This window comes from Notamacropus eugenii, chromosome 4, assembly GCF_028372415.1.
Source record: "Notamacropus eugenii isolate mMacEug1 chromosome 4, mMacEug1.pri_v2, whole genome shotgun sequence".
Lineage (NCBI taxonomy): Eukaryota > Metazoa > Chordata > Mammalia > Diprotodontia > Macropodidae > Notamacropus > Notamacropus eugenii.
Window position 1 is genome coordinate 173,601,376 of NC_092875.1, and position 20,866 is coordinate 173,622,241.

The 20,866-nt window shown below is 38.7% G+C and overlaps 1 protein-coding gene across 3 annotated transcripts in view; it reads right to left on the reverse strand.

The window, feature by feature from the left end:
* Window positions 1-20,549, reverse strand: part of FAM217A (family with sequence similarity 217 member A) — a 35,181-nt gene extending 14,632 nt beyond the window's left edge. Inside the window, exons 1-5 of one of the 3 annotated variants that reach the window (XM_072603704.1) lie at window positions 20,375-20,549; window positions 5,012-5,117; window positions 3,089-3,173; window positions 2,202-2,273; window positions 2,040-2,110 (exon numbers count right to left, since the gene is read on the reverse strand). In XM_072603704.1, the coding sequence (XP_072459805.1) occupies window positions 2,040-2,110; window positions 2,202-2,273; window positions 3,089-3,173; window positions 5,012-5,049 (266 nt within the window). In that variant the 5' untranslated portion in view covers window positions 5,050-5,117; window positions 20,375-20,549. Of the gene's footprint in view, window positions 1-2,039; window positions 2,111-2,201; window positions 2,274-2,950; window positions 3,038-3,088; window positions 3,174-5,011; window positions 5,118-6,891; window positions 6,981-20,374 lie in introns of those variants that run through there. The other 2 variants (XM_072603703.1, XM_072603705.1) reach the window with 2 other exon arrangements.
* Window positions 20,550-20,866: the final 317 nt, after the last annotated feature.

A 20,866-nucleotide genomic window follows, 5' to 3' on the forward strand; every position in this document is an offset into this window, starting at 1 on the left:
TCTGAAAAGGACTAGTTCAAATTGAAGCCACATTGAAAATTTTACCTTATTTGTCCAGAATGAAAGACAAAGAAGTTCTTATAAGTAGCTAAGATCATTTAATCATATTTCCAGTTATGCCAATATGAGATTTTAAAAATGTATTCTGACAAACATTAGGAAGTTCAAAAGTCAAAAGTTTATAGAAAAATTCAAAACAAAATACATAGCTTTTACCCAACAAAAACGTTTTCAGGAATAATCAACAAGCTAGTTGCTATAAATTCATTTTTAAAGTAACATGGTTAGGGATAATACTAAAATGAAAGCAACAAAGACCGTGAGACAGAATCTTGAGATTAATGTGGGGAATGAGCATGGTCACTTTGGCTTTTCTATTCACCAGGCTAGTTAGAAGTACTGATATTACATGAATTCTTCATCTACCAATACGCAGTGATAGCATTTTCTTGCTGCTTATAAATCCAGCTTCTCCCAACCTAACATAACACAGCTACAGTAAACCTGTCTGAAATTTTAAAAAACTTCATTTTTCTACTGAAAAGGGGAAAAAAGTATTTTTTTTGGACACAGGTCAATTGCTATGTTGGTCTAATCTCCGAAAAACAAGTTTGAAGAGTCCTTTTAAATATTTTATTAAGTTTAATTCGCTACTGCTATTAGGTGGGAAGGGTAGGAAGAAGAAAAAATTGTTAAGTATTGATTCTTGCAATGAAACTTGTCTTTCTGTAATATCTCCTCCCTTCCACCACCAAAGGTAATAAATTATACTTCTTTATTCCCAGAATACAAGTTTTGGAACATTTCATCATAAAGCACTTTAATCCTCTTGACAATGAAAATTCTCATCCATCAATAAATTGCCTTGGAAGTAGCCCTTCCTATCCCCTAACAGAACCTCTCTATTTCTTGGGCATACATATACCACCAAGCCCCTTTCAATTGTCACCACAAATTCCAAGGTGACAACAACAGAGTACTTACTACAGATTACCCTTCTTCTGGTAGTTCCAACGCCATCCATTGGCCACAAAGGAAGATAAATTATTTAGATAATTGTTAACTATGGAGATGTAACTTTTTCAAAACCAATGAAGACTTTGAAATAAACCTTTTCCACCTAAAATATTCCTCTTAAAAAGATAGTATCTTTTTTTCTCTGCACACACATATCATATATGTGTATATATATACATCTATGTGTATATATACATATACATGTATGTATGTGTGCTTATATGTGTATAAGTATTCACCATGAGGAAGTCAACTCACGAATTGTGTTATTTAGATTTACATTTCTAGAAACAGAAATTTAAATATGACTTTCATTTAAGCATCATTTAAACAGTACTTCTGTCTCACAAGCCTTTCATTTCACAGTAAAGTTAAAACACTGAGCTTTGACAGTAGAGAGATAAACAAAACATCAGGAGCATGCAATACATCCAGTAATACTGAGATTCAAAAGGAAGCAAAAAGTGAGCTGAAAAATGTAAGACAGAGATGTGAAACAGTACAACTAGTCAGAGACACAGGCGAAAGAATAATCTGACCTATCTAGATGGATTAGTCAGAATGTGAGAGAAGAACCAGAGCACATGTAAACATTATACTTGATAGTCAATTCTTAATTATCTACACATGGAGTATTTACATGACTTTCCTATTACTGAAAGGAACATTTTTCAACGATATTCTGTTGAAAAGGGAGTACTTGAGTCAGGAGATCTGAGTTTCAGTCCCAGAAAGACACAACCTCTCTAAGCCTGTTTTCTCATCTGTAAAACGGGGGTACCATCTACTTCACAGTATTATTTTGGAAAATATTCTATGTGTACCTTAAAATGTCTTATAAATATGAGCTATTATTTTTATCCATGTTAATATGCTTTCCTCCTCTAGTTCAAAACTTAGTAATCACTAGAAAGTGTTGAAATATTACTGATCTTGGAAGATTTCATATTTAATTAGCTAGCTCATCTAAAAAGTAATGCTGCTTCATTTGATTTAGCTTTGAATAATAAAATTTCTCTTACCTATTCTCCATAGTTATTGCTTCATTATGAGGGTAACTCCAGAACTGAAACATCCCTGGTTTACTATTGTTCTGATAACAAAAAAAAATAGTATTTTATGAAGAGCTAAAAGACAAAACAATATTACATCATGCCCTTTAGTTTATGTTGACTATATCTCACCTGTGATTTTTTTTGTGAGTTCTCTGACAAACTAAGTTCTATCAGTTGTTCTACTGGAATTTCCAAATGACTCTATAAAGCAGAACATCATTTTTAAAAAAAAGAATAAGAGAATGTATCTCAGATCCATACTCATGTTCTATTTCAAGGAATACACAGTAAAACCCTAAGATAGGTCTTTCTTACATATACACATATAATTCCTATTGATCCTCACAGAAATAATCAACATATGTTGAAAAGAGAATTAAATGTGTTTGTTGTCTTTAAACTTCTGCATAAAAGCATTGATGAAGTATTAACTGATAAGCTTCTAATAAACAGATCTAAATTTTGCCCTCATCTTAACAGCATTTTAGCTTTTAACATTCTAATGAAAATTAAAAGGTTAAAGTATTTTTTACAACCTCATAATGAATTATTGATAATAATCTCAAACTTTCACAAAATTTACAAGGATATTTTCTCTTTTGAAAATAACTAGAAAATGGGCTGTTTTTATTATTAATGCTAACTTCCTCTTATGGGATTGTTGGCCTAATAAAAATTTAATATGTCCATCAAGCATTACTTACAATGACTAGGTTGCAGCCTCATTAAGTCAACTAATGGTTCTAACATGTAAGAATTCTGAAGAACTGAAATTTAAAACTTAATATATTCAGGAACACAAATGTTTTCAAGACACTATATTACTCATTAAAATATGCTTTGAATATTATTTTAAAATCAAACTTATTTATCCTTACCTTTTTCAGCTTACCTGAAAGAACATGTATGAGAAAATGACAGTTAGTTTTTACATAAGTTTGGTGATACATTAAAAATAAACCCCCTTTAAAATGAATTATTTTCCAAGACAATTATGCACATCTAGGATTGCTTACCACCTGCTGCACTCTCCCTTCCAGGGGGGAGGTTTTTACTTTCAGGAGTGAAGATATCTGATTCCAAATTCCAGTCAGGTAAACTCTACAACAACATTTGTTTTAGAATAGACTTAACACTAGGTATTAAAGAAGCTCAGCTACGTTTTCTTAATGCAATTTTTATTATTCACTACATACGTTAATTTAGAAACGATGTACTCTGGTAAGCAATAAAGCTTCAATACTTCCTTTGCCCTGTGCTTCTTATATACATTGTGGTTCATTAGTATGGTTGGGGACCAGATAAATATTGCTATCAATCCAATACAAACCTGAAACACTTGAGGCAAGCTTTTAATCCAAAGGAAAGAGATAGAGACTGGACCTCTGATTTCATTGATGTAAAGTACTTCCAGATGAAGAAACTCCTTCTACCAATGCAAGTTGATACCTTCTCTGCAATTTATAGTCTTAAACAGTTGCCTAGCACTGAGAGGTTAAATGACTTGCCCAGGGTCACACAGCCAGAATAGATCAAAGGTGGAACTTGAACCCAGGTCTTCCTAGTTCAGAAGCCAGCTCTCTCTTTCTCCAATATGCCACACTTTCCTTTAAGCCAAAGGAAAACAGGTTTTTAAGGGGGCTTATGTTTTAATTATCACCACTGTATCATAAATAGTTTCATTTCCCTCAATACCCTGGCAGTTAATTGCATTGTCACTAAACCTTCTACATCTGGGGATCACTATCAGATCTAAGATGCCACAAAATCCTTACCATATTTAAGCCCATTATTCCCACTATATTCAGCACTGGTCACACCCTTACTAGTACTGGACTCCATAACTTGAGGAAAACTTAGGAAAAGTTCAAAAAGAAATCATAAAATTGATTAGAAAATTAAAGAATAAAATCCTTGAAAAAGAGTAAAAACAGTGAAATGTGAAGCATAATGTGATTTTAAAAAAACATGGAAAATTACTTTTATTAAAGATTGGAGCCAACTGGCCTTTCTCTCCACTGAATATGAAAGGGATGGAAACAGCTTCAAAAAGTGGCAAAGCACATAGTTTAATTACAAGGAAAAAAATGTCCTAATAGAAGAGTTAGTTGCTCAGCAATGGAATGGAATACCAAAAGGACTACAGAATTTCTTTCTCTTTGACTGACTTAAGACCTCTGTTTCTGTTTGGGATAATATGTGACTGACTTTTCAAAGTAACCTTCAACTTAGGAATGTTATTACATTCTAGCGCACTATCAGCATGTGAAGCAGAAATTTTTATGTAAAGGGAAGTTTGTGAAAAGTGTTGTTGAGATCAGATGGGAACCTTTTCAACAAAACCCAGTTCTGACTTCTACTAACAGCCAGAAGGGTTGGGCTCATCAATCAACCATCATATCCTATAGTGTATCATGTCAACCAGATTGTATTATGGTAATCTGATCTTAAGAGTAGGATTGCCTTTTTTTTTTTTTTTGTATCTCTCATAGTAACTTGCAGATAATAGGTGCTCAAAAGTTTTTGCTTTTTTTTTTTTTTTTTTGCTCACTGATCTGCTATTAAACCTGGACCCAAGAAACCCCACAGGAGCTGCCACTATGTCACTAGTCAGGGGTCACCTCCCCAGGCCCCTAGTCCGGCCTGGCACTCTCCACTTCGCGGGACTTCGGAGCCCGAATGTCCATCTATGGCAAAGGGGTCCTGTCCACCTCCCTGTTGTGACTTAAGTCCTTTGTTGTGAAGAGCAAAACAAGAAAAAGAACACTGCCTGGCCATTTCAGTGAAGTCTTATTACAATTTGCAAATCCACCAAGTGGAAATTTGATTATACCTAGGAAGGAAATAAAAAAAGGATTCTTAATAATATGACTCAATTCCACTTGGCAACAGGAGTTGCTATTCTTACAAAGTATTTTAAGTTACAAATGATGTCATACCTCATGAGGGATGTTTGAGATAGGAAGATGACTGCCATAGATCCCACCAAACGAATTTCTTTTCCCCATTATGTTGAAGTTGCTTCTCTGTTTCCTCAAAATCCTCCTATACAAGTACAGGACAGGTACATTTATATACGTGTTGTCTTACCCATAAAAGTAAAGCATAGGCTTCACTCCTGTCTAAAAGAGGATAAAGAAGTATTAAGAAGGCAAAACAGATAGGGTACCAAGTTGATACTGTAAGGAATCAGCCAGAGAAAGATTAATAATAGTAAGGAGATACTTTGAAGACAGGTAGAAGCAGATAGGAAAGGTCAGGCTGGCAAAAGATTAAAAGAGGAAAGGGAGAAAAGATAAATAAATTCTGGAAAGGCAAAACAGGGTGAAATATTTGAAAATGATAAAAGTCATGCACTTTGCTTTCCTAAATTCCATTACAATCTACATAGGTCATAGAATTAGAAATGAGGCAGGCACCATTTACTCAATAGAGTATGAAGAGTACTAAAGGCCCATGTACTCAAAGATCCCTCCCCTTTTAGAATTCTAATAAAGAGCAATTTTGTTCATACCTCTCATGCACTTATCATCATCTACTTTGTATTACGGTCATTTGTTACCTCGCATGCACTTATATTCTATTTGTTACAACCCTGGACTGTAAACTCCCTACTAAAATACACGTGTGAGGTAGTTGATAAAAGTGCTGTTCTGTTCATCTTGCAGATGAGAAAACTGAGCATCAAGGAGGGAAAATAAGTATTCAAAGTTACATACATTGCATGTAAGTGATTTAGAACTAACTCAAGTTTCCCGAATCCAACTTTGGTATTACATGACCCAACTTCTACTTTACTTCTCAGGAAGGCCTCATGCCCTCTTTAATTGTACTCCTCCAAAAAGTACCTAGTGTAGTGCCTAGCACAAAGACTAGGGCATTTAGGTGGCAGCTAGACGGTACAGTGGATAGGGCGTCAGTGTAGGAGTCAGGGAGACCTGAGTTCAAATCTCACCTCTAACACTTGACACTCACTAGCTATGTGACCTTGGGCAAGTCACTTAACCCCAACTGCCTCATCCTGGGTCATCTCCAGTCATCCTGATGAATATCTGGTTACTAGATTCAGATGACTCTGGAGGAGAAGTGAGGCTGGTGACCTGCACAGTACCCCCTCACTCAAAACAAAGTCAAGTGCAAGTCATGTCATCATTTCTGTGATGGCATGGTCTTCTTTGGCAACGAAGGAGGAACACAGCACAATGATTGAAACAGGAGGCACTGACTGGATAACTGTTTGTGGATGAAAGAGTTCCCCACCCCCACTCTCCTCCCACTGCCACAAGTTCCCAGCCTTCTTTAGTGGCGTTTTGTACACATGCCTATAAATGGAGAGTGGCTGAGATGAAATTATGAAACCATGAAATAAGTGGGCTCTGGTACAAGACGAGCACGGGGTTTTGCAGTAAGCTCGTAACTAGTGTCCCCTGGCAGAAGGGCCCAGTGCATTGGGCTGGATGGATCACCAACGATGGGGACGGCGGTGAAGCACTTCAGTCTCCGGGGCTTGGGGTTGGAAAATAAGGGCCCACAGGAAAAGGCCGTGGGCAAGGGCAGGGGTCAGTCCTGGGGGACACTGAACCCAATTTGGCCTGGTCAAGGCTAGCGAGCCAACGACGGTCCTCCTGCCGCCTAGCTTCGTCCCTGGCTCGCACCGTGCGGGCTGTGCCCCCTGGGGCTGGCTAGGTGGCTGCCCCTGGGCAGGGGGCAAAGGGCACCCCACAAGGTCCTTCCTCTCCGGGGCCGCGCGGGCACCATGGCGGGAAGGGAGTGATGGCTGAGAGGAGAAGGGGTTTCCCGAGGGCCGAGTCCCTCTTACCCCAAGGGGCCCTGGGCCCACGCGCCGTCCCCGCCTTCCTGGGCTGCTCCTCCGCCGGCCTGGGCGCCGGCCCCCTCCAGGTGCCCGAGGAGGACCCGGGAACAGACGCCCGGCTCGGCCATCCTGCGGGGGTACAGCGGGGAGGTGCACGGGGCCCGGTCGCCATAGATGGACATGCGGGCCCCGCAGCCCGGCGCGGTCGAGGGCGCCGGGGCCGGACCACGGGCCTGGGGAGGTGACCCCTGGCCGGTGACGCGGCGGCGGCGGCGGCTCCCGAGGGGTTTCCTGGGCCCAGGTTGCTAGGCAACCACAATTGCCCCCGGCTCCCTCCTCCTCCTCAGAGGCCCAGTTCCACCGTTCCACCAGCACGGGGAGCATTCACGGGACCCGACTCAGGCCTCCAAGCCCCGCGGGGCCGTCACTACCGCCTCGGGTGACGGGCGGGGCCGCGAGGAGGCCGAGGCGGGCCTGGGCCTGGAGGAGCGTCGGCTTCCCGCCTCCGGAACAAATCCGCGGGGCGGCCGCGCGGAGGCCCCACACCTCTTCGGTAGGTGGGCGCCCCAGCGGGGCCCCTGCCCGAGCCAGCCCAGCGTGAACGAGTGCCCCCCGCGGAGGGGCTCCTGAGCCCCGGCTGCCAGACCAGGCCTTAGGCGCCCCGTCACCGTCAAGGCCCGGGGGCGCCCAACCACCCCGTGCTCCTGGGCTCTCCAACCACGTGCTCCTCGTTCCTTTGGGCTCCCAGGCACCACCTGCTCCCGAGGCACGAGGACCGGCTCTCAGTGGTCTGGGGTCTCCTGCCTGTCCCCGCCCACCACATGCTCCCCCAGTCACGGCGTGCACCCCATCCGTCTGCTCTCAGCAACCTCGCAGATGCTCCAAGCTGGGGCTCCCTGCTTCCTGCACCTCAAGCTCCAGCAACAGTACGCTCTCAGGCACCGGCTCCCAGTGACCCAGCTGTATCATGCTGTCATGGTCATGCTAGGGGGGCTGGGCAGACCTGAGTTCAAATGCAGCCCAGAAATTTGCGATAACTGTGCCCCTGGGAAAGACTTAACCTTCTCCGCCTGTTTCCTGGACTCTAAAATGGAATAGCACCTCCCTGTATCCACAGCATCTTCTAACTGCCTACATAGCATCTAGCACTCTACTTTTGCTTACTCTTGTCTCACAAATTAATTCTCTTAGTCATTACGCTTACTGGTACTTCTCTGTCATAGAGCAGCTAGGTGGTGCAGTGGATAGAGCACCAGTGCAGGAGTCAGGAGGTCCTGAGTTCAAATCCCACCTCAGACACTTGACACTCACTAGCTGTGTGACCTTGGGCAAGTCACTTAATCCCAATTGCCTCATCCTGGGTCATCTCCAGTCATCCTGATGAATTCAGATAGCTCTGGAGGAGAAGTGAGGCTGGTCACCTGCACAGCCCTCCCTCACTCAAAACTCAGTCAAGTGCAAGTCACGTCATTGTTTCTCTGATGGCATGGTCTTCTTTGGCAACGAAGGATGAACACACACCTCTATCTCATACCGGGCACTCAGGGATTGTACTCCCTGCCACTGTGTGTCCATACTACTACCCTTCTACTGCTCATAGCTGTTCTCCTCTCTGGGATTGCATTTCCAGACACCTCTTCCATTTTCATCATTAAATGCTAAGGATGATTTTACTCAAGTTGACTTTCCTGTCAAGCTTTCTTTGAGTTTGTCTTTTCCTTTTGCTGCTTCTTGATGTTTTTATGAGGTCATAACTGCCTATAATCCTCTAGCATCAAACAATTTTATATTCTTTTAAAAAACATTTTTATTATGAACCTGACAAAAATCAACAACAATATTTCCTTATAAAAAGAACAGGAAAAGAGAGCTATATGTGACATTGTGAATCTCCATAACTTAAAGGCTTGTAAATGAATGTTATTGATTTTTATTTTTATTCTGAACATAACAAGTGCCCCCAAAATGAACATTTTCATATACAAAGTATAATAGAAAAAGAGGATTTTATATGTGAAATTGCAAATTTCACACAGCTTGCTTTAAAAAAGTTAAAACAGTTTTAAAAAGTTACTTTTGAAACTCTCCTGCTTGCTTATGTTTCTTTGGGCTTCTTCCTATTCTGTACATTTTTAAAAACCTTCAATAACCCTCTTTTCTTTCTTTTCTTCTTTTATTTTGGCCACAATATTTTTACATGCCCTCTCCCATCCAAAGCCAGCTCTCACCCTAAATGAATAGAAGAAAACACAATCTTTATAACAAATAAACGTAGTCAAGCAAAACAAATCCACATGATTGACATGTCTAAAGATGTTTCGTTCTATACTTAGAATGCTTCATTTTTGGTCTTCTTGAGTCATGGTTGTTTGCTGTACTCATCATACTTCTAAAGTTTTTCAAAATGTTTTTTCTTTGCAGTGCTTTTACTATACAAATTATTCTCCTTCTTCTGTTCAGTTCATTCTATAACAGTTCATATAGATCTTCCTAGTTTTACTCTTTTTATGGTCTTGATTCCTGTGTTTACATTCCAATGCATATATTCAGCTCCATATTCTTCATAATGAATGCTTAGAAGCCTTCTTTTTCACTAAAACTCTACTTTTTTTCTCCTGTAAGATTTTGCTCAATATTACTGTGTAAATTATTCTTACCAGTAAGTCTGCGTCTTTTGGAATAATGTCTCCCCCCCTTTATAATGTTAAACCTTGTGTGATCCTGTGATTCCTTGATGCATGAACTCTTTCTTGCTAAATGCATACAGTCCTTTTTCTTTGACCTGAAAATTCTGTATTTAGGCTATGGCATTCGTAGGACTTTTCATTTTGATGTTTCTTTCATGAAGTGATTAATCACTAGATTCTATTTTCACTTTCTAGTAGGTTTGGGAAGTTTTCATTTCTGATCTCTTGAAATGTGGCCTCTGGGGTTTGTTTGTTGTTTTAATGGCTGACGTAGTCTAATGATTCTTAGATTCCCAGTTGTTTTTAATAGGAAATAATTTACATTCTCATATTTTTTTCAGGATTTTAATTTATTTTGTTCTACTATTTCTTGTTTCATGAAACCATTGATTTTGTCTAGTCCAAACTCATTTCAGAGTATGTTGCTTGAATAAGGTTTTGCATCTCCTGTGCTAGGCGGCTTATTCTCCTTCCAGTTCTTTTCTCAGGAGCTCTCTTTGCTTTCTCATGTTTTCCAGTAGAGTTTTTATTTTATTTATAATATTGTTTTTTTAACTCTTGCTCCATTTTTTCCTGTTAAATTTGTGTTTTAAAGTCTTTGCTTCTAGATGATGCAGAATTATTCTCTTCTAGGTTTGTGTCTTGGTTGTCCTGGTTCCATAATATTTCTTTATGATCAATTTTTTTTCTATTTATTCTCTCTTCTCTTCCCTTATCCTGGAAATTCAATTCTTGATTATAATAGAACATGTGTGTAATAGAATACTACTGAATGGTAAAAAAAAAAAATCATTGAGGAGGGAGGAGCCAAGATGGGTGAGTAAAAGCCAGAACTTCTAGAGCTCTCCTTCCCAAATCCAACAAAATACCTATGAAAAAATGACTCTAAACAAATTCTGGAGCTACAGAACTCACAGAATGATGGAGTGAAGCAAATCTCCAGTTCAAGGACGCCTGGAAATTTGAAGGGAAGTGTCCATCACTCTGGGCAGAGTGCAGTCCAGTGTGGGCCATGCCAGCACACACAGGACCTGAGCAGGCCTCAGGGGACTGAATCTCTGCACATGTGGCCAAACTAATTATAATGGATATATGAAGAAAGACACTGTCTACATCAGAGAAAGAACTGATAAATAAAATTTTGTATAGAATAAATTTACACACATCTATTTGTGTGCAATGGTAAGCCATCTTTAATGGGAGAAAGGAAAAAAAGAAATTTGCATGATAACTTTCTTATATATTTAAAAGGAATAGCAAGTTTTAGATAATAAATTCCATTTTATATGCAATCATATTTTTATTATACTATATTATGGAAATACTTGTTATAATTTATAGAATTAAATTAAAAATAAATTTGAAACAAACCAAAAAAAGATCCCAGAGGATCCTTGAGCTCGTATTGGGTACAGGGGCAGGTGCTATCTAGCACCTCAAATCTGACCTCAGATTACTGTCTGTGTAGCCCTGGGCAAGTTACTTAGCCCTTTTTGCCTCAGTTTCCTCATCTGTAAAATGAGCTGGAGAAAGAAATGGTAAACTACTCCATTATCTTTGCCAAGAAAATCCCAAATGGAATCACAAAGAATCAGATATAACAACAACCACACTTCATATGACTCAATTGTTTTCTGTTACTTTCTCCTTTACCACTGTCTCATATAAAGAGGTATCTTTATTTCTTATTAAGGCCCACCCCACTACGCCATCCCATTCCATACTGTTTCCTCTAGTAGTTGTCCTCTATGCCATCCCCACTCTATCACTTATTTTCAATATCTCCCAGTTTACTGGCTCCTTCCCTTCTGCCTATAAACATCACTATGTCTCCTTCATTCTCAAAAAAAATATTCTGTTTGGTATTCAAAGCCCTTCATAATCTAGATACACACACACACACACACAACACACACACTGTTTAAAAAATTTTCAGAAATTTGATTCTTTTTTAAACAAGTTTTTATTGAATTCTTCTGTTTCTTACATCATCATAATTATCTCCAACATGTCTCCTCTTCCCTTCCTCTCATATAACAAATAATAGTTTTTAGAGAGGAGACACATGCAGTGTATACATCTGTCAACCTACCACCTCTATATATGTCTCCATTTGAATCCTGATTAGTCTTTATAATTTTGTTATATTTAATTTTGATTTTTGTGCATTTTTCCTATTCACATTGCTGTAGTTACTGTATATATTGAGGTTTTTTTGGGGGGGACTCTGCTTAATTCATTCTGTATTAATTCATATAGATCTCTTCATGCATACATCATTTTTTTATAGCATAGTAATATTCCATTACATTGAAGTACCACAATTTGTTTAGCCATTCCCCAATTGTCATCTACTTTGTTTCCAATTCTTTGACATTACAAAATGTGCAGTTATAAATATTTTGGCATATATGGGGCTCCCTCCCCACCTTAGTCTTCTTATACTTTATTCCCTACCCCATACTCTTGAATTCACTGCCCTGGCCTACTTTCTGTTCCAAGAATGACATGCCATCCCTTGGCTCCAGTCATTTTCTCTAGCTGTCCCCCATGCCTGGAATGCTCTCCTTTATCTGTCAAGTCTCAATTAAAATACCATTTTCTACATGGAGCTTTCCCCAAGTCTTCTTACTTCTAATTCTTTCTTTTAATTATTTCTTTTTCTTATATGCAGGTTTTTCATACTTTTTTGTTTGTTTGTTGCATCTTCCATTATATTGTGAGTTCCTTGAGAGTAAAGACTGTCTTTTTTTTTTTTTTTTTGTATCCCTACCACTTAGCATGGTGCTTGGCATATTATTGTTGAATTTTTTCAATTATGTTGAAGTCTTCATGACCCTATTTAGGGTTTTCTTGGCAAAGATGCTGAAGTGATTTGCCATTTCCTTCTCCAGCTCATTTGACAGAGGAGGAAACTGAGGCAAACAAGGTGAAGTGATTTACTCAGGATCATGTGATTTACCTAGGGTTGTATAGCCAGTAAGAGTCTGAGACCAGTTTTGAACTCAGGAAGATGAGTCTTCCTGACTCCAGGCCCAGTATTCTATCCACTGTGTCACCTAGTTGCCTGACTAGCACATAGTAAATATTTAATTTTTTATTTTTTGATTAAAGGGGCCTTCCCTTGAGCAACTACTTAAAGAAGCCTATTTATTGAATGGGTGTATTTCGCTCAAAGTGAGAATGCTATAGGACTCCAACCTGAACGGGTCAGGGTCTCACATTGCATGCTGGGAATCCAGCCATCCTGATGAATATCAGGCCATTGGACCCAGATGGTTCAGGAGAAGAAAGTGAGGTTGGGTGACCTTGCACAGCCCTCATTCCCTCAAATCAAAGTCAGCTGCAAGTCATGTCATCATCTTGATGTCATGGTCCTCTTCGAGAAGGAAGGACAAACACAACAACAAGTAAATATTTACTGCATATTTATTGAGTAACTGACTGTAGACCCTTAGACTGAGCTATAAAATGACTGAGTCCCGGAGCAATTTACTGAAATTCTCACACAGGAAGAAGTCAATAGACAAAAATGAATCAGGTACTTTAGAGATTAGACGAAGGGGTCAGTGAACAGACTTCTCCTTGAATCACACTACTTTAGAAGCACTTAAAGCATATAGGCCCCCACAGCCTGAGCTGTGAAAGCAGTAGAAAGATATAGGAAATCAGAAGTTCAAGCCAAACATCCTCCCAGAACAATATGGAACCTAGTACTAATAAAATCCAAAGTCCAGAAGTGGACTGGAAGAATGAGCAAACAAACCAAAAAGAATGATAAAGAGCTCCTGTGGTGACAGGAAAGCATAAACCACAAACACAGAAGAGCATGACTTACAAACATCTACAGGCAAAGTCTCAAAGAACCTCACTACCAATAAGGACTACTAGAAAAGTTAAAGCAAGAGTTAAAAACAGCTAAAGTTATTATAATAAACAAATGAGAAGGGCAGAGAATAAAGGGAAAAAAGAAACAAGAGCTAGGGAAGAAAGATATTAAAAGGGGATTAACCGCTTGGAAAAAGAGATACAAAACTTTAACAAAGAAAATAACTCATTGAAAATTAAAGTGGGTCAAATGAAAGCTGATGACTCTAATAGACAATAACAAATACTAAAAAAAAAAAGTCAAAGATTGGAAAAATAGAAGAAAATGTGAACTATCTCATAAGCATAGCAGACCTGGGAAACAAATCAGGAAGGGATCATTTAAGAATCATTAAACTATTTTAATGCCATGAACAACAACAAAAAAAAACCCCTAGATATTATATTTGAAAAAATCATAAAAGAGTCCCCAAGTATCTTAGAACCAGAGGGCAAAGAAGAAATTAAAAGAAGACATCTGTAACCTCCTGATAAGAGTCCCAAAATAAAAACTCCCAGGAATAAGGAGTCAAAATCTAGAGATTCTATTTCAAGGAAAAAAATACTGAAAGCAGCCTAAAATTTTTTTTTCAAATACCCAGGAGCTACAATCAGGATCACATATGATTTAGCATTACAAAGGAGCAGAGAACTTAGAGATATAAATTTTAATAAGCCAAAGAATCTAGGCTTACTACCAAGCATAATACATCTCAGCAACACTGAGTATAATATGGGGTGGAAAATGGAATTTTAATAGAACAGAGGACTTCCAAACATTCTGGAGGAAAAAATCAAGCTGAGTCAAAAATTTAATATACAAACGCAGTCAAGAGAAGCCATTAAAAAGGTAGCCAGGATCTATAATTATAAGGTAATAAATAAGGTTAAATGGTTACCTTCTTATACAAGGAGATGATATACATAGCCCTTCAGAACCTTATCATCAGGAGTCTAATTAGATAGAAGGATTGGGGGTGATTCTGTTATATTTTGATGTTCTCAAAAGAAGAATGGAAAGAGTAGGGAAGAGAAATATACTGGAAGAGAGGGGAAGGAGAGGCAGAAAGGGGAAAATTATCTCAGATAAATGGAGTATACAAATAGTTTATAAAACAAGAGAGGGGGGCAGTCTGGAAGAGCAAGTGATACTTGATGAGTGAGCTTTCATCTACACTAGTTAAAGGAAGGCAGGCAATATATACACTCAGCTTGTAACAAAAATACTCTTACCCAACAGGAAAATAGGAGGGAAAGGGATTAATGGAAATGGAAGAGGAAGTAGGTTAAATTCAGGGAAAAATGAGTCAGAAGCAAAACAAACCCTTTAAAGGGGTGTGGGGTAAGAAAAAAAGAGAAAGGAAAGTGTAAGAAAATAAAGTGGAGGGAAATACACAGTTAACAATCATAATTGTGAATGTAGATTGTGAATTAAATGGAAGAGGACAGTAGAATGGATTAGAAACCAGGACCCAACAATATATTTGTAGAAAACACTTGAAACAGAAATACAGAGTAAAAGTAAGGGACTAGATCAGAATCTATTATGTTTCAGCTGAAATCAAAAAGGCAGAGGTAGTGATCATGATCTCAGACAAAGTAAAAGCAAAAATGGACCTAAGTAAAAAAGACAGAGAAGCAATTAATATAAATATTAAACATATATTCACTAAATGGGAGAGCATCTACATTCTTAAAGGAAAAGTTAAATAAGTTATAAGAAGAAATAAGACAACAAAGCTATAATAGTGGGGGACCTCAACTGACTCCTCTTAGACCTAGAAAAATTTAGTCAAAAAATGAATGAAGAACCTGATTAGAGTTTTAGAAAAGTCAGATATGCTAAATGTCTGGAAAATATTGAATGGCAATAGAAAGGAATGTACTTATTTCTAAGCTGCACATTGGCACATTCACCAAAACTGACCATGTTTTAGGGCATAAACACCTCACAAGTGCAGAAAAGCAAAAACATTGAATGCCTCTTTTATCAATCATAACAATAAAAATTACATTCACTAAAGGAAGCAAAGATTTAAAATAAGTTGGAAACTAAATGACTTGATGCTGAAAAATGAGTGTCAATGAACAAATCATAGAAACAATAATTTCACTAAAGATAATGACTACAATGAGACAATATACCAAAACTTGTAGGGTGCAGCCAAAGCAGTACTCACATCAATAAAAGAGAGAAATATCAGATTAATGTGTTGTTTGTTGTTCAATTGTAGCTGACTCTTTATGACCCCATGGACCATAGCACCCCATGGACATGGTAGTCAATGTAGTTTTATTGCCAAAGAAATGGCCATATTCCATCTTGGCTGTAGATATTTTCTAACTATACCTTGTACCTAGAATACTCTCTCTCCTTCACTTTCCTCTCTGTGTGACTTCTCTCTGGAGGAGAAAGTGAGGCTAGTGACCTTGCACAGCCCTCCTTCCCTCAAATCAAAGTCAACTGCAAGTCATGTCATCATCTTGATGTCATAGTCCTCTTCTAAAATGAAGGACAAAACACAACAACAACACTCTGAGTAACCTTGGACAAGTCACTTAACCTCCGTTTCCCCTAATGCACTCGAGAAGGAAATGCATGCAGTTCAGTCAATCAATTATTGAGCACCCACTATGTGCCAGGTACTGTGCTAAGTGCTGGGGATACAAAAAGAGGCAAAAGAGAGTCCCTACCCTCAAGGAGTTTACAATTTAATGCAATCTAATACTACATAAAAATGGATAAATAAGAAATAATTAACAGAAAAAGTCACTGGAATTAAGAGAACTTGGGGAAGGCTTTCTGTAGAAGGTGGGACTTTAGTTGGCTTAAAAGGAAGCCAGGGATGGCAGTCGTCAGAGTGAAGGAGGGAGAGCATTCTAGGTACAAGGTATAGTCAGAAAATGCCCACAAGCAAGATAGAATATCATTTTTGTGGACCAGCCAAGAGGTCAGGTTGACTCCTAGGTCATGAGCTTAAAGTACTGAGAGAATGTCATTGCCCTTTAGTGTAATAGGGAAGGTAGAAGGAATGGGGGAAGGGTTTGGACATATTGAATTCTGACTTGGACATATTGAATTTAAGATGTCTACTGTACATCTAACTGAAAGGCAGTTGGAGATGCAAAATTGGGGGTCAGCAGAGAGTTTGAGACAAGATAGGTAGATTTTAAAAATCATCATCATGGAGATGATAATTAAATCTATGAGTATTGAGGAAGAAGAGAAGAGGACCCATGACAGAACCTGGAGGGACAGCTATGGTCAGAAGGCATGATCTGGAGGAGAAACCAGCAAAGAAGACAGAAAAGGGACAGTCAGATAGTTGAGGAAAATCAGGAGGGGGGGGGGGGGCTTGAAAACCTAGAGAAAAGAGAGTACCAACGGGGCAAGAGTGATCAACAGAGGGGTCAAGGAGAATGAGGATTGAGAAAAGCTCATTGGATTTGGCAACTCAGAGCAGTTTTGACTTTTGGTCAAATGATAACATTGGAAGCCAGATTATAAGGGTTAAAAAAAAGAGAGAAAGTGGGAGGCACTTATTGTAGAAAGTCTTTTCAAGAAGTTTTGCTACAAAGGGTAGAAGAGATATAGGTTGATAGTGAGTTTGGAAGGATCAAGTGAGATTGTTTTTTTTTTCAGGATGGGGGAGATATGGACATTTTTGTAGGCAGTAGGGAATGAGCAGGGAGACAAAGAGAGATTGAAAATAAGTGGAAAACTGAGGATAACAGAGGAGCAATCTGTTGGAAGAGGTAGAAGAGAATGAGATCACTTGAATAAGTAGAGGACTTATCCTTGGTCAGGAGGAAGGCCATTTCATCATGTGAGACATCCTAGTTGGGAGATTAGGCTTGGCAGCAGGAGGTGGAAGATGCCTTGTGCTAGTACAGATGGAAATGGTGGTTTGGGGGCTGATGAAAGATATCCACCCTAACCCCTACCATCCTCTCTTCAGGGGTCACATTGAGCCCAGTGGGAAATGGAAGGTTCAGGGCACTAGTGCACCCATGGTCTTCCTTTTGGGAAACAATCTTTGCATTTGGAGTCCAGATCTTTTACTTTTCATTTATTCCTATTTTCTCTAAGATTACCAAGTGTTCCAGCTTCTATATTTGAGGCCTTTTTTCATTACTCATCTTACTTAACCTGTCTTTTGATACTATGCACTACTCACTCCCTCCTAGATATTTTCTCCTCTCTGGCTTTTCTTGATACTTCATTCTCTGAGTTCTCCTTATGGATCTGATCAGTCTTTCTCAATCTCCTTTGCAAGGGCATCCATTAACTTCCCTCTAGAACAGGTATTCTCCAGGGCTCTGTTCTAGGCTTTGCCTTCTCTTCCTATATCTTCTCCCTTGGTAATCTTATCTGCCAGTAAGGGTTCATCTCGCATGTCTATGCATATACCTCACAAATCTTTATATTCAGTCCTCATCTCTCTCCTAGGCTCTCACTAGTTGCCTTTAGGGTACTTCAATCACAACTTTTCATGTGTCTCAATATGTTTCAAACAGAACTCTTTAGATGTCCTCTTAAATTTGTTCCTCCTTCATGCATTCCTGTCTTTCAAGGTTATCTCCATGCCTCCAGAATCACAGACTCGAAGTCATGCTCCTTCATTCTCCTTTGAATTGCCCTCCCCCTCTTTCCATGTCTAATCAGTTACCAAATTCTCTTGATTCTTCACGTCATCTCTTGTATCTGTTGATAATCACATGACCACTGCCTTAGGTCTTATTGCTCATCTGGATGATGTTCATTCCCTCCTCCTATATAAGATATTGTGCTAGGCACTGAAGGGATATGAAGATTTAAAAAAAAAAACAAAACAGTTCTTGTCCATATCATGTTAGAGTTCCATTGGGAGCACTCAAGGAATTCCTCACTGATCCTTAGTTATTGTCCTTCATTCTCAAAGAGGACCAAAATGACATCACTATGCTAGAGTCAAGTTGCAGTGTGTCCAACTATGGCTACCAAGATCAATGTGAGCTCAGAATGCTCTACCACAGGTCACGCACAAATAGTCCATGTGAACAATTGGGGTGGATTTTCTAAATTTGTTCATCATGCATTTCTTCTGAGCTACTTCAATTCTGCTTTGCTCATAAAACATAATGTCTTCTTTAATGAGGGTACGCCATGCTAGGCTGTCCTTTGCCAGCATCTCTCAAGTCATGTAATCAATTCCAAAGTTCTTCTTGCCTTATGACCTGGGGCCAATCCATAATCCTCCTTGCACCTCATTTTTTTAACTGTTAAATGAGACCAACATTTACCTCTAGATAATACCTGTAAAGTATTTTGCTTCTCTTCAATTATACATTCTAAGAAATAGCACATAAATATAAACAAGTGGACATAGTTACTAATTATGATCTAACTGCTCTGGGAGGGAAGGTTCTTTTTCTCCTTTCAGTTCCTTTCATTCTAAATATATATTTGCTACCACCTGAAAGGTGACTAATCTATATTGTGACAACCCCCAGAAGTTTCTGCATTGGATTGCTATACTTTATGTTTATGGTAATTGTTTTCTGTCCAGTTTACTGAGAATAGAGACATATCAGAATCCAGGAGAAAAATCCATCAAGTGTTTTGCCCAGTTGGTCAACTAGCATTTATTAAATGACTGTTGTATGCCAGGCACTATGCTAAGCAGTGGAGATACAAATAAAGGCAAAAATCAGTCTTTGTCCTCTAGGAGCTCATAATGATTGTGATGGTGGTACTGGTGAGAGGAGAAAATATACAAAACTAGACATACAAATGATAGACTGAGGTAATCTCAGAAGGAAGGCATTACAATTAAGGAGGACTGGGAAAGGCTTCTTGTAGAAGGTGGGACATCAGCTGAGACTTGAAGGAAGCCAGGGAAGACTATCTATTATGGATACTTAATGTTTAGGAGTATATTTTCATACTTGTTCTCTTAGAGAAAGAAGGGAGGGGAAGAGAGCATGAGAGATTTTAATTTCTCAGACTGTTTCACTACTTTGAGATGAACTAAGAAACCTTTTGTTGTATCAGCCCAGAAATTCCTATGCTCAATTAATTCTTTTTAATTCTAAATATAGTTATCAATGATCTTTTTCTTGTGTGTAAAATGTATTCTGGACCTCAGTTTGGAAGATACTATGTAGGTTTAAAGCATCTCAATTTAATTTTGGATATTTTGTATATGATTTGTTGAGTGATTATTTGGTTAAAAATATTATTTTTTAAAAAATATACTAAGCTCCATTTTCTGCTTGCTCTTTCAATAATGGTCAATTGCTGAGTAAAACACTGTTTCAGGTTTACTTGAATGAAATTCAATATTTTACTAAATATTCATAACATTTGTGTGTTTATATATTGTACTTCTTTACATAGAAGCATGTGGAAAAACTTGCTTTTACAGGCTTCTCAGGGATTCCCTATTTGGTAGTTAGTCATTTTCTTACAAAAAGAGGTGAACATTAAAAGTGAAAATAACATAAACCAAACCTGATTTTAATTGGGCATAATAAATTATCCATTAAACTACCACATGGTTATATTTCTGTAAGGCAAATAAATAAGACAGAATAAGCTTAAATTTTTTCTACAAATGGTTCAGCCAGTACTTTAAAATAAATTCTTAACTATATATTTGCTCCAGTGGTTTTCTATTTCTTTGAGAACTGCTATTGGTATTAATTTCCCTAGATTTGAAACTATGATGTATTTTGTATTATTACAAGCCTTACATCCTTCTTTTGAATCACAAGAGTTGGAAGGGGCCAGAGAATTTGTCTGTCACCCAGGAGAGATTACCCAGGGGAGAATACATATGATCGTTTTATCCAGTCACTCTCTGCCTGTGTTTTCCTATATTCAAGCTATTAAAATTCACTCTTTTCTGAAACAAACACTAAGCACAGCCATTTTTAGTATCAGAGAAACTCACTTTTCAGATCCAGTAAGACTGCAATTTGAATCCTCTCGCTTTAGTTCATAGCCCCCGATCATCCTTTGCTCGGAAAGGGCAGTACGCTTCAGAACACTTTCCTTTATTAACTTGGAAATAATCTTCTCTCTTTGGATACAAGTAAATAAATTATCCTCTGATTCCCAGCTGTGCTTGAATGGATCGCCGTAAGACGTGGTCAGGATTAAATCTGCCGGAGTCACAGCAGACCTTGAAATCAAATGAGGAATTGGAGTCCACTTAAAAGTCATGTCCCAACTTCAAAAACAACGGAGTACTCTGCTTGCCGCTGTTGCTGTGGGATCAATTTCATTAATGAGAAACAGCGAGTAACCGCACGGTGGTTGAAGTTACACAGCAGCTTCTCATCTCAGGAAAGCTACTGCTTTGCGCTCCTTCGCATCAGAAAATGCACTTATCTGCGAAGCAGAGAAGAAAAGGAGGGTTTACTTATTTATAAGAGTCCTCCTA